This window comes from Cynocephalus volans, chromosome 5 (genome assembly GCF_027409185.1).
Source record: "Cynocephalus volans isolate mCynVol1 chromosome 5, mCynVol1.pri, whole genome shotgun sequence".
Lineage (NCBI taxonomy): Eukaryota > Metazoa > Chordata > Mammalia > Dermoptera > Cynocephalidae > Cynocephalus > Cynocephalus volans.
The window spans coordinates 39,116,366-39,129,923 of record NC_084464.1 but is presented as its reverse complement, the minus strand read 5'-3'; the positions used below and the strand labels follow the sequence as shown (position 1 = coordinate 39,129,923).

The window sequence follows — 13,558 nt, the reverse complement described above, 5'->3', positions numbered from 1 at the left end:
CTAGTTAGAAAACTGCATGGTCTGGCTGACTCTTAGGCAGTTTAACTGCTTACATATCCAAGTAACCAGCTGTCTCACTGTTCAATCTGTATAACTGACCAAACTCAACTAACTGAACATCTAAGCAACCAACTGCCTGACACAGACCAACTCATCTGTGGCCTAGAATACTTGACAGGTTGCCAAGAGATGAATGCAGGGGTCTGTCTTGAGAGAATGCTGGATACACCTTCTTCAGTTCAGCCTCCTCTGGGTCTCAGTGGGTCCATCAGACACTCCTGTGAGAGCACTGTGTGGGTGTACCTTTGTCTGGGTGAGTATGTGTGCCTGTGTCTGAGGGTTTCTGTGGGTTTATGCCTGTGAGACTTATCTGTGGATGTGTCTTATGAGTACATGTATATATTTGTAAAGTTCCTAAGGAGAAAAAGAACCTAGAATTTTTATGATAGTCAAGTACAACTACGTACCTGCCATGTTAATGAGTTCCCTGATGGGTAATATGGGAGATATGCTGTGTGGGAGCACATGAAGGGTGCATCTGTGAGCCTGAGAGCTAGCTCACAAAGGAGATTTCACAAACTGCTGAAGGTTAGGGAAAGCTAGATTCATGGTCTAAAGTATGCTTAGGGCACTGAAATTGAAATTGAAATTTAATATACAGAGTATATTCTCTGATTAGAATGCAATTGAACTGGAAATCAATAATAGAAAGAAAACAGGAAAATCTCCAAACACATAGAAACTAAGCAACACACTTCTAAACTAAAAGGCTAACATGCACACGGGACAAAGTCTCAAAGGAAATTAAAAATTACATTGAACTGAATGAACATGAAAAATACAACGCATCAAAATTTGTGGGACATAGTTAAAGCACAGAACTTTAGAGGAAAAAGAAGTCTCAGATCAATACTCTAATGACCCAAGTTAAGAAATTAAGCAAAATAAGCCCAAAGGAAAAAAAAAAGGAAGGAAAAAAAAAAAGATAAGAGCAGAAGTCAATGAAACAATGAAATAGAAAACAGAGAAAACCAATGAAACAAAAAACTAACAAACCTCTAGCAAGATAACAAAGAAAAAGAGAGAAACAAGACACAAACTAGCACTATCAGAAATGAAACGAGATATCACTACCAACCCTGCGTATATTAAAGGAATAATAAAGAATACCTTGAATGACTCTACACACATAAATTTGACAAGTTGATGAAATGGAAAATTCCTAGAAAAGCACAAACTACCATAACTCATCCAATATGAAAAAGTTTGAATAGGCCTACAACTATTAAAGAAATAGGATTCATAATTTAAAAGCTTCCTACAAAAAGATCTCTCAGAGGGTTTCACTAAATAATTCTGCCAAATGTTTAAGAAGTTAACATCAACTCTATACAAGCTCTTCCAAAAAATTAAAGACTAGGGAACACTTCCCAACTTATTATATGAGGCCAGTACTACCTTGATGCCAAAACCAGACAAGGTAGTAGGGGAAAAAAGAGAAAAGAAAAGAAAGAAGAAAAAACCCCATATCCTTCATGAAGACAGATGCAAAAACCCTTTGTAAAATATTAGCAAATGGAATTCAGCCATATAAAAAAAGAATCATTTAAAATGAAGTGGGGGAGAAAAAAATGAGAGAAGGAAAGAGTAAAATGGATGAAATGAAAGTTCACATAGAGGAAGCCAGAGTGAGAAACATACAGAAGAAAAGGATAGAGTAACTGAGGATCAGAGAAATCTTGTCAGGTGATGCAGAATGCAGGGCCAAATGGAATATTCACATAGCAGTTTCCATGAATTCGATCATAGGCCAGCCATTAGAGGCATCTGTTCTCTAAGCAGGTTACAGAGGAGGAAGCAGCCTCTGCAGCAGATGGTCCTGAAATTCAGCTTTCACATTATTCTCTTTTTGACTTACATCTTTTACTTCTCTTGGTTTTGATTTAAGAAGTTGGGGGTCGGGGGACAGCAATCTCCTTACTTGCACAGCAGGACGGTGTTATTTCCTCCAAAGGCCTCTGAATCTCTTTCCTTGTGAATAGTTTCCCTAAGTCAGTACTTCTGGGGTTAGGAAAAGAAGAAAAAATCTATCCAAAAGTTTTCCTCAGTGCTTCCCAAAAAGCACACAAGAAGGGAAAATAAACATGCTGAGGTGGCAATTGTAATACTTACAAGGTCTCGGTGCATAAGATCCTGGCCTATAGTAAAGCTAAACACAAAAGATGGCCTTTGAGTAGCTAATATTTTTTTCTGAAGAGTGGAGGGGTTTCAGATCTGTTTTGAGTCTTAAGAGTTCTGTCATTTATTTTGGGAAACTGTCAGCCATTATTAATCCCAATATTTCTTCTGCTCTCTTCTCATTTTTCTCTTTCTGGCATTTCCATTACACGTACTACACTTTTGGTAATTGTCCTACAGTTCTTAGATATTCTGTTCTGCTTTTTTTCATTCTTTTTTCTTTTAGCTTTCCAGTTTGGGAAGCTTCTACTGACATATCCTAAAGCGCTTTTATTCTTGGCTTGGGTGTGTGTATACTGACGAGCCCAAAGCCATTTTTCATCTCTGATACAGTGTTTTTGATTTCTAGCATTTGCTTTTGATTCTTAGAGTTTACATCTCTCTGCTTATATTAACCATCTGTTCCTGCATGTTGTCCACATTTTCCATTAAATACCTTAGCATACTCATCGTAGCTGTTTAAAATGCCCAGTCTGATTATTCCAAAATCTCTGCCATATCTGTGTCTGGTTCTGATGCTTGCGTTGTCTCTTCAGACTATGTTTTGTGCCTTTTATCGTGCTTTGTAACTTTTTGTTGAAATCCAGACATGATATATTAGGTAAAAGGAACTGAGGTGAATAGGCTTTAGTGGGAGGTTTTATGTTTGTATGGCTAGGAGTTAGGCTATGTTTACTGTTTGCTGTAGCTGTAGATGTTGGAGGCTAAAATTTCTTCCTGTGTCCTTGTTTTTGTCTCCTCTTTGTCTTTGGGTTTCCCTAAAACTCCTTCTTAACTAGGGTCTAAGTCTCACAGCTCTTTCAGGTATCATCCTCCATTATTACATAGAAACCCTATTGATGGGGTGACAAGCTGTCAGAGTGGGGGGGAAAGTGTTTTATAATCCTATGATTAGGTTTCAGTCTTTCAGTGAGCCTGTGCCACCGGTCTCAGTGTTTTCTCAGTCCCCCTGCCCCTTTAGGTGAGACAGGAATACTAAGGGGAGCTTGAGTTGGGTATTTTCCTTTCCCCATATAGTTAGGCTTCAGTAAAATAGTTTTCCCTTGAGGACAGGCATTTGTTCAGGAAAACTGAAAAGCTGTGGACATATTTCAAAATAGTTACTTTTCCCTCTCCCTACTAGAAGTATGAGATTTTTTCTCATATCCTTAAAGGTCTCTTCTCATTCACATTTGCACAGCCTTTCCCAGTGTCAGTGATTCGATGTTTGGTAAGATGTGAGGAGCAATCAAAGCCTTTCCTATATTCATTACATTTGTTTGAATTTTCTTCAGTTTGAAGTATATTTTATGCTGAATAAGCTATGTACTTTAGTTGAAAGGTTTCCAGTACTCATTGAAATTGAGTAAGATGTGTACAAACTAAAGGGGTTCCTACATTTACTGAATTTATAGGTTTTCTCCCTAGAATGAGTTCCGATGGAGTGAGGGCAACAAGGAAGTAGGAAAAAAGAGAGGGAGAAAGGGACATGGGGTGGGGTCGGAGGAGATAGAAAGGGAGAAGAGAAAGGAAGGGGAGGGAAGAGACAAGATGAGACAACTGTCAAAAGATTTTTCCATATTCATTAAATTTATATGAATTCTACCTTGTACAATACAGGAAGTGCTTCAAGGGAATTCCTTTTTACATACAGTGCATTTTTAAGGCTTTGTTCTTATAAGGGTTACCTGAAACTGACTCAGGACAGTATGCTGCGTAAAAAATTTCCGACATTCACTACATGCATAAGAGCTCTTTTCTTATGACTTCTCTGATGAGAAATAAACACTTTTGTCTGGATTTATTTTTTTATGTTGAATAAAATTGGACTGGTGATGCAAGTCTTTCCCACAGTCATTACAACGGTATGGTTTCTCTCCGGTAAAAATAACCCAATGTTTTATTACCTTTTCATTCCATTTAAAGCTTTTCTCACATATATTACATTTATGGAATCTTCTTCCTCTGTTGTTCAGTGGATACTATCTTAGCTTCTGCTGAATCTATTACATTCATATCCATGTTCTGTGGAATTTTTTCTCTTTGGCAGGTGACTAATACTTTACTAAACCCCTTTCCTCGGAAAGGCATTTCTTGTGATATGTTCCTACATAATTTCTTCTATGCTTTGCTACCCTTCTCTCACCTACACAAGATTCTTCATGCAGTGAATACTGAGGAAGGTTCTCAATGTGTCTCTCTATAGTGTACTCTGATACTGCTTCTTCAGGAATATTCTTTGAAAATCAATGATTTGGTCTAAGTTCTTTGAATGCTTTGAAATCAATGATTTGGTCTAAGTTCTCATCCCTGAATCTGAAACAAACAAAAAATACAAAGATCTGCTTCTCTCTGTGTTCATTAAGTGCTTTCTTTTCCAGATAGTGAGAACACAGCAGTAAACAAAATAAATAAAAATCCTTCTCCTCATGAGGCTTACATTCTAGTGTGGGAGATAAATAGTCAAAATTTTTTAAAGTATAGAGTACATGCTATGAGGAAAAATAAAACAGGACAGGGAACAGAAAAAAACAATGGAGTGGGTGTTGTAATTTTCAATAGGGTGACAAGAAACAGCTTCATTGAGAAGATGTCATAGAAGATGAGTGAGAAAAAGAGAAAGAAAAAGCCACTGGATATCTGTATAAAAGCCCTGCAAGTAGAGGGAACAGCAAATGTGAAAGTCCTGCAGCAAGAATGGCCTGGCATGTTTAAGAACAACAAAGAGGCCAGTGTGGCTAGAATAAAGTGAATGAGTAGTACAGCAATAGGAAGTTAGATTCAAGAGGTCATGAAGTGCCACACTATGTGGAGCCTTCTAGGCCACTGTAAGGACTTTGACTTTTCCTGTGAGTGAGATAAGAAGCCGTTGGAGGGTTCTGAGCAGGAGTGACATGATTTAACAAACATTTGAAAAGGATCCCTCTGGCTGCTATGTTGGAAATGGACTTTGTGTGTGAATGATGGGGATGGGAATGGGGACAGGGGACAAAGATGAAAACAAGATCAGTTAGAAACCAATAATCTAGGAGAGATATGAAGGCAGCTTAGTTCAAGGTGCACAAGGTGGGAAATGGTTTGATTCTGGAACAATTTTGAAGTACAGCCAAGAGGATTTGCTGATATAATGGATGGGTTGTGGTTTTAATTTCGGTTTCCACATATTCATTGTTAAAAGAGTAATTCTAGACTACAGAGTTGTAAGAAAATGGTCAATGATGGGACCTGGCTTATCAGAGAAGATGGAAAATGAGCAGGAATATTAGAAAATGGTTCTCAAGATCTCAAATCTATAGCTTCCCAGCAGGAAGCCAAAGCTCTGAAGGATCCAACAGGTTCAGTTAATGCAGTTCTATTCCATTGTCCTGTAAGTTGGGATAGAACAAAAGCTGAGAATCACATGGAAGAAAGCTCCTGTCTCAACTCTTAAACTTAACATGAAGCCATTCAGACCCAGGGCTACCTTAGTTTCTTCCCACTTTTCAAAACAGAAGATGTAATTCAGGTTGTGTTTCATCTATAAAATGAAGGATATCTAAGGAATTACTGTTAATTTTGTTAAGTCTGATAGCAGCATTGTGGTTGCATAAGAAATTGTACATAGTTTTTAGAAATGCATAATGAAATATGTAGGGATGAAACTACATGATGTTTCAGTTTCATTTAAAATATCTCAGCAAAAGGATAGAATAATGGAAGTAAAAAAGGACAAATAAAACAAATGTGCCAAAATAATGGTAATTGTTAAGCCTGGACAGTGGGCATATAGATGTTACTTTTACTATTTTTTCTAATTTTGTGTATGTTTTAAATTTGTCATAATTTTTTAAAAAAAATAAAGGTTACATTTTATCGATTCAAATATTTCCAGAGAATAAGTTTAAAATGAATTTGACTGGTTTTATGATCTGAGATAAAAATTTAAAGTTCCCCAACCATAAAATGTATGGGATTAGTGTCTTGAGTTCCCCTCAAACTCCTTTCCTTAAATCTTATTATCCTATGATTATCCTTCCTTTCCATCTCCTTCATTTCCTTCCATAGCCACATTTTAAAAGATATCACATGTTGGGAGGGAAAAGGCAAATGGTGATATGAAAAGATGGAAATGGCTTTGATGGGATGTAAAAGTTATTATTTATCACCAGCTGCTGCCTCCATCTCCCAAAACTCCGCATAAAGAGCCATCACTAGGTTATTAGGGCAAAAAAAATTACTATTCTTCCTCAGCAACTTCAAAGTTCACGTAGACAAAATTTCAGACACCTTGGTTTCATAACCATCAATAGTCTCTTTTCTTCTTTATTTGTTAAAAACATTAAAATGCAACACCTTCCGATTGGTTTGCAAGAACAACTTAATTTATACCAGGAAAGTTAAAAAAAAATAACTAGCAGAATTTCAACACAACCCTGCATAAAAATGGAATTGAAAATGAGTACTGATTTAATAAGCATAGCCAACAATGCACTTTTTTCATCAAATCAAGTGTCAAAATAAATTAGTCAGAGTCATATCTCCAAATTGCTGTACCAAAAATCATTTAAACAGTATTTAAAATGAGAGGCATAGTAGAGCTTTCCGTACCACTAATACCTTTCATTACAGAAAAAAGCCAGTAAAACCTAACCAATAATCCTTTCGTAAAAGAAAACTGGACAACTCACCTGCTATCCCCACAACTCTGTGTTACTAAACATTTCTTCTGTCTCTTGACAAAGCGGTGTATTACTTCTCGTGACAAAGTGGTGCATTATTCTGGATCTTGCTTACCTCCAGCACTCTTGCATTCACGCATTAAACCATGTTCACGCCCTTTCTCGGGGAAGATAAAGCAAAAACTAGAATCCACACGTGCTGACTTACAGTTCCGCGCTGTAAAACGTGGGCTATTGTTTTTAAACAAAAGTGGGCCCAGGGGTAGTCAAGGCGCGCTCACGGGCCTCCGGAGCACCAGCGTCACCTCTGCGGCCGCGGCCTGGGCGACGCTCGTGCGTCCCGCGGTGCCGTCGGGGCCCCACGCGTGGAAGCGCCACAGACCACGCTTCCCAGGAGATGACGAGCTCTCCTGGCTTTTTGGCTTACCTTGCTTCAGAGAGCCCCCCCAAATGTGGGCAAATGTTTTGGGGCGGTCGCCGGCCCCCGCCGGTGGCCTCTAGAAGTGCCCCTCGCAGCCACATTCAGGTGAGCGGCTGGCAGCGACTGTCACGCAACGGTCTTGTGACGGCCACAGCCACCCTACGGGGACGTGAAGGGCCAAGAGCACGTCCAGAGCACGGGGCGCAGGGGCTTGCCATCCACGCCGTGGTCTTCGTGCTCAGGTGCCTCCTTTCCTACCGCGATTCCCAAGAAATGGCCACATAGCCAGACAGGCCGGCGACGAGAAGGGAAGGAGGCTCGCCGCTGTGGGACGCTTTCTCCTCCCCTGCCGGGCTCGCAGAAAAGTAAGAGTTCACGCCAAGCGCCCGGATGTGGGCTCCGTGTAAAATAGATTATTTTGAGGACATTCTTCTTCAGGGTGAGCCGAGTCAGTGATTTTTGGCCGCACGAGAAGATCCTTCATTTCTCCTTAAAATAGGGCCACCCCCTCCTGATCACTTTTACCTTCTGATCTCTAACCCTACTTTCCCCACCAGAAACCCCAAAAGTTTCTGGTTCCACTTACTGATTTCTTGTTAAAGATGCAGGTTAATTTCATCAGACCTTCAACCTACCTTATGCTTTGTGTTCATGACTAACTGCTGGCTCTATGTTAGAAATTCCTCCCTGCATGCCCTAGTAGCTTACAAAGAAATAACATACTGATGAAGGAATGTAGCCACTAGTCCCTCTCCTTCCTTGCCCATATCTAGTTGCCAATTTCACTGGATCTTTACTTTACCACTTGCTATGGTTGCAATGTCCCCCAAAATTCATGTGTTGAAACTTAATCCCCATTGTGGTGGTATTAAAAGATGTGGACTTTAAGGACAAGATTAAATCATGAGAGCTGTGCCTTCATGAATGGATCAGTGCCTTATAAAAGGCCTGAAGGGAATCAGCTTAGGCCTCTTTTGCTCTTCCATTGCTTCTGCCATGTGAAGACATAGCATTTGTCCCCTCTGTAGGTCACAACTAAAAGGTACCATCTTGGAAGCAGAGAGCAGCCCTCATCAGCCACCATGCCTTGATCTTGGACTCCCAGCCTCCAGAACTGTGAGAAATAAATTTCTGTCCTTTACAAATTACCTAGTCTCTGGTATTTTGTTATAGTAGCACGAATGGACTAAGACACCATTCATTCATCTCTCTGCTGCTCTGTCTCCCAATACCACTATTCTAAGACCCCAGCTTCCCACCTAGTTTCTGCCCACCATCTCATTTCCAAGCCATTCTGTTTTCTTTACCAGGTTAATCTTCCCCCTCAAACCAAGCTTAACTACCAAGATAAAAATCTCCCATAATTCCCTCAGTGCCTAAAAGATGAAATCTAAACACAATCTAGTACTCAAGGCTGCCATCATCTAATTATGCAATTCCAAATCACCCATCTCACTTTCAACTTCATTGAACCCTCTACCACAGGCAGTCCAGTTCATCTACTGGAACAAACTGAGAGCGTTTTCCACCTTTATACCTTTCCCTACAGAGTTCCCTTTCTTTTCTAGATCTTGCCAGGGTCCAGCTTAAGAGGTCCGGTACTGGAATCAGCCGAACAGGGGTCAAATCCTGTTCTTGGGTAAATTACATAACATCTGTAAACTTCAATTTCCTCATCCCATGTCATAAATTAAATTACTCAAATATGTGCAAAGAGCTTTTCTCTGGCACCTAGTAAGTTCTTCATTACCTAATATACTCTACCACCTGCTCCTCCTAACCCCACTCCATCCCAAGAATAATCTTTATATCTGCCCTTCTGGACTTTGTACTATGAGCTAAATATTTATTCACTGAACAACTTACTATATGCTAGGTGTAGTGGAACATACTTTTTTTTTTTTTTTTCTATCAAGGACATTGTACAATTACATGAAGGCCAATGGAGAAATTCATCTTAATTCTAAGTAGAAAGTTTTACTTTCCTTAAAGAATTAACTTTTTTTTCTTTCAAAAACAATCTAAGCAAATGACTTTCTCACTTTGGTTGCCAGAGTACTCAGTTTGCATCCCTATATAAAAGGTTCTGATATGTGGCATATCAGAACTAGGCACTCGATCTTCAGAACTAGAACATGCTCTTCTAGGCACTTTCTCTTTTCTCAAGTGCTGATTTGTATATGTGTCTTCAGTTTTCTATTTTATTGTATCTTGTAAGCTATCTTGAATAATTTTTGACACATGATGGAGTTAAAATATGTATTGTCTATTATAACAGAAGAAATATATTCTAATTAATTTGATTGTGATCCTACTTTTCCATTTCTGGAAATGAAGTGACAGATCATGCAGGGGATGAAATGAAAGTCTACAGGCAGTTGTGAAGCAGTGGAATCATATCAACTAACATTTATTGAACATTGACTGTATGGCAGGCTCTGTTTTATCATTTTACATGAATTAACTCACTTATTCCTTATAATAGTCTCGTAAGTGGAGAGTCAGGAGGCAAGCATCCCAGGAGCTTTAAAGGAGTCAGTCCCAAGAGTTAATTATGTACACAATTCAAGGTAGGACCGAAAAGGCCAAAAAGACTAAAAAGATGGCACCATTAAATTAAACCCTCCTGGTTGAGATTAAAACTAGAGTCCAGGCCTGCATTGTGTTATGTATTAGATGGAGCTTAAAAGAGATTTAAGATGATTTCCAACTTCAAGGCAACTTATGAAAAAAAAAGCATCTGAAAGAATCAGAAAACAGAATAGAAATGGTCTAATGCAGAAGAATGATGCAAACCACCACTACAAAGGATTTCTAAGAAGGTAGGGGATTTAAAAGTATCACAGAAGAGGCAGGACATGAGCAGAGTCTTTTAAAAAGGGTGAATAGGATTTTTAGAAAAACAAAGAGTAAAACAGAACACGTAAAACTGTGCCACAAAATAGTTTGAAAAGAAGCCAAGTGTGAGAAGGTGTAGTAGGGACAAAGGATAGGTCTATCAACGTGCACTACCTGTTTTGGGAAGTGATAGGAAATAAGTAAATAGATCCAACTGTAAAGGCCAGAGTTTATGGAGTTTGAAATTTCTCTTAGGGGCACTGAGAAACTGTACACTGTTTTTGAATGAAGTGGTAGTTTAGTTAGACAGCTAGGTAAAGACAGGCAGACAAGGGCAGCAATGATATATTGAGTAATCCAGACCAAAGATACTGAAAACTTGGCAGCAACAATAGGAATACAGAGAAAGAAATCAGTTATTAAGCCATTTCATATGAGGTCTAACAGACTGATTACAGAGGATAGAGAGAAATCAGTAAGCAATAATTACAGCGTATTTAATGTGTACTTAGCACTTTGTGATACTTCATGTGAAATGAAATGAAAACAAGATTTCTGTCTTCATAAGCTTATACTCTAGTTGAATTACCTCAAGTATTATAACCTGATAAAATGAGATTATTGTGGTCTAACCCTTTCTCAGAATCACAGAGCTGATCCTTATTAATCAGAGAAGTGCTGTGAGGTAGGAAAGGTGTAGATCAGCACAGAATCATGGATCCTAAAAGAAGCTCAAATTTTAAGGCATAAGAGTGGCCAAAAGTGCCAATTCTGCAAATGTCAAGTAGGAAAAGAAGTGAGAAACAAGCACTGGTCTGTCCTTGAAAGATCAGCCTTATAAGACTGGAGAGTATCAAAGCCAGAAGGTATAAGTTTCATGATCTCTGTAAACAAAAGAAAAGTTTGAAAAAAATAGGGCAGCAATTGGAATCAATATGTTTCCTCAAGATAATGAAGGAACTAAAGGTCTCCAAGATTTTTAGGATCTTCCTGGTAGAGATTGATAAAGTAACACTAAAATTAGTTAGGCACATTAGTAAAACTATGGGTTATATATACTTTGAGGAAAAATGCTACAGCAAAAAGGGTGAGGGAGGGAGGGAGAAAAGAAAAATCTGTCTTTATAAGTCAAGAGATTGAATTTGCCTCAACATTATTATCGCCAAACTGATGAGAAGTTTTTGGTCCTGCTCTGAAGCCAGCTCCCCCTCTTGTGCTACTGGACCCAGCGAGTATGAAAACACAGACAGGATTTCCTCTTTAAGTGAAGGAGCTGACGTGGTTGGGGAAGAGAGGATTCACTGGTTGTTCAGGGAACCAAGCCCCATGGAATAGTTAAGGTGAGAAATTGCAAAGTGTCAGGTAGCTGTATAATCTAAGGTTGGAGCCCTTCAGAATGTTAGATTGAATATATTAGGTTTTTAAAGTCATCCCTTTGTTGTCCTGATCACTCATTTGGGAAGAAAGGGAAGGGGGAAGAAGGGAGGAATGGAGAGGGGAGAGAGAGAGAGAGAAGAAAGAAGGAAGGAAGGAAGAAAGAGAAAGGAGGGAAAGAAGAAAAATTTGAAACTGGTATAGCTAGCAAATTGAAGGAAAAATTAAAGTACATAAATGTTTATTTTTTCAGCTGTGGGAGATTGTATGCACGTGCTCTTGAGCTAACACTAATAAAAATGTGGCTATCACTCTTTAGTGTGAAGTTGCTGATGTCTGATGAGTGTTGAACTCTGACTGAAGGCTTTCCCACAGTCATTACATTTGTAAGGCTTCTCCCCTGTATGAGTTCTCTGGTGAATCATAAGGGATGAGCTCCGACTGAAGCCCTTTCCACATTCTTGACATTCATAGGGCTTTTCTCCAGTATGGATTCTCTGATGTTCAGTAAGGGATGAGCTTCGACTGAACACTTTTCCACAGTCATTGCACTCATAGGGATTCTCCCCAGTGTGTGTTCTTTGATGTTCAATAAGAGATGAAATCCAACTGAAAGCTTTGCCACATTCACTGCATTCATAGGGGTTCTCTCCAGTGTGTATACGCTGATGCTGAATTACGGTTGAGCGGTCACTGAAGGCTTTCCCACATTCATTACATTTGTAAGGCTTTTCTTGAGTATGAGTTCGCTGATGTTGACTAAGGTTAGTGCTTCGGCTAAAGGTTTTTCCACATTCACTACATTCATATGGTTTTTCTCCAGTATGGATCCTCTGATGTAGACTAAGATGTGCACTCCGGCTAAAAGCTTTTCTGCATTCACTGCATTCATAAGGTTTCTCTCCAGTGTGAGTTCTTTGATGTTCAATAAGATGTGTACTTCGGCTGAAAGTTTTCCCACATTCATTGCATTCAAAAGGTTTTTCTACACCATGAATTCTACTGTGTATAAGAAGGTCTGATTGGTAACTAAAGGCTTTCCCACATCCATTGCATTTATAAGGTTTCTTTTGTGGGAAGATTTTTTGGTGTTTAATTATGTCTGAATTATCTTTAGAGTTTTTCCCAGATATGGAGGATCTATTTCCCTTTGGAATCTGCTGTGTATGAATGTTTGAGTTTAGACTAAATTCACTGGATTCAGGGCCTCCCTCCCCAGTGAAAATTTCCTTGAGCATCATTGACACTTTTCTGATTGCTGTTTTCTCAAAAGAGGATTTCTTCTGTGCAGAACATTTTGTCTGCCTTGATAACTGGCCCTCACTTTTACAGGCTTTTTCATTTGTAGAACCCTGGGTAGTATTCCCTCTGAGACTCTCCACTGCTGACCCTGAAAACTCTAGTTCTTCAGAAACAGCCTGATTGGTGTTCATCCTTTGGTTCAGTTCAAATCTCCCTATCTGAAAGACATTTAAAGTGCAAATGTCACCTGTGTCTACTTTGGAGAGCAAGGAAAATAAACCAGCAGAACCAATTTGCAGTTCAATACACTAGCAACTTTAGATGGGTAGAGAACAAAAAAGAATAGTGGAGGAAAAGTGAACAAAGCCAGAAGAGATAAGAGGCAGAGTTTTTGCAATGGGCATGTTGAGTGCAGAGACATTGAAAAATAGGGGAAGAGGGATTAGGTAATATGCTAAGCCAAAAAAGTGGAAATGAGCAGATATACCAGCTGATGAGCATAGAGTAAAATGACCTGTCATGGTAGCCCACTAGTCATGGGAAATGAGAGTAAGGAGAAGGATAAGAAGAGTAAAGACTCTGAAGTGTAAGGAGGAAAAAAAAAAAAAGCAAAAAGGAAGGATGACTCAATCAAGCTTAAATGCAACCATTTTCTTGGCATTGATAAATGACAAAAATTTCAGAAATGCTAACTACCATACTGCTATCTCCATTTGCCCCCCAACCTTTCTTCTGACTAGTTTCAGTATTCTTCTAAATAAGTCTACAACCGTAGACTACCAGATACAATAGAACTTAGGGCTCATCT

At 39.0% G+C, this 13,558-nt stretch overlaps 2 protein-coding genes and 1 pseudogene across 2 annotated transcripts in view; all 3 read right to left on the bottom strand.

The window, feature by feature from the left end:
- The window catches only part of LOC134377918 (histone H4), a 734,914-nt gene that overhangs the window by 445,654 nt on the left and 275,702 nt on the right, over window positions 1-13,558 (bottom strand). The gene's annotated exons all lie outside the window — the stretch shown is intronic.
- The window catches only part of LOC134377930 (ubiquitin-conjugating enzyme E2 L3-like), a 35,790-nt pseudogene that overhangs the window by 15,709 nt on the left and 6,523 nt on the right, over window positions 1-13,558 (bottom strand).
- ZNF391 (zinc finger protein 391) lies at window positions 11,817-12,941 on the bottom strand. The gene has a single exon (XM_063097106.1). The coding sequence runs from the start codon at window positions 12,939-12,941 to the stop codon at window positions 11,817-11,819; it is 1,125 nt and encodes a 374-aa protein (XP_062953176.1).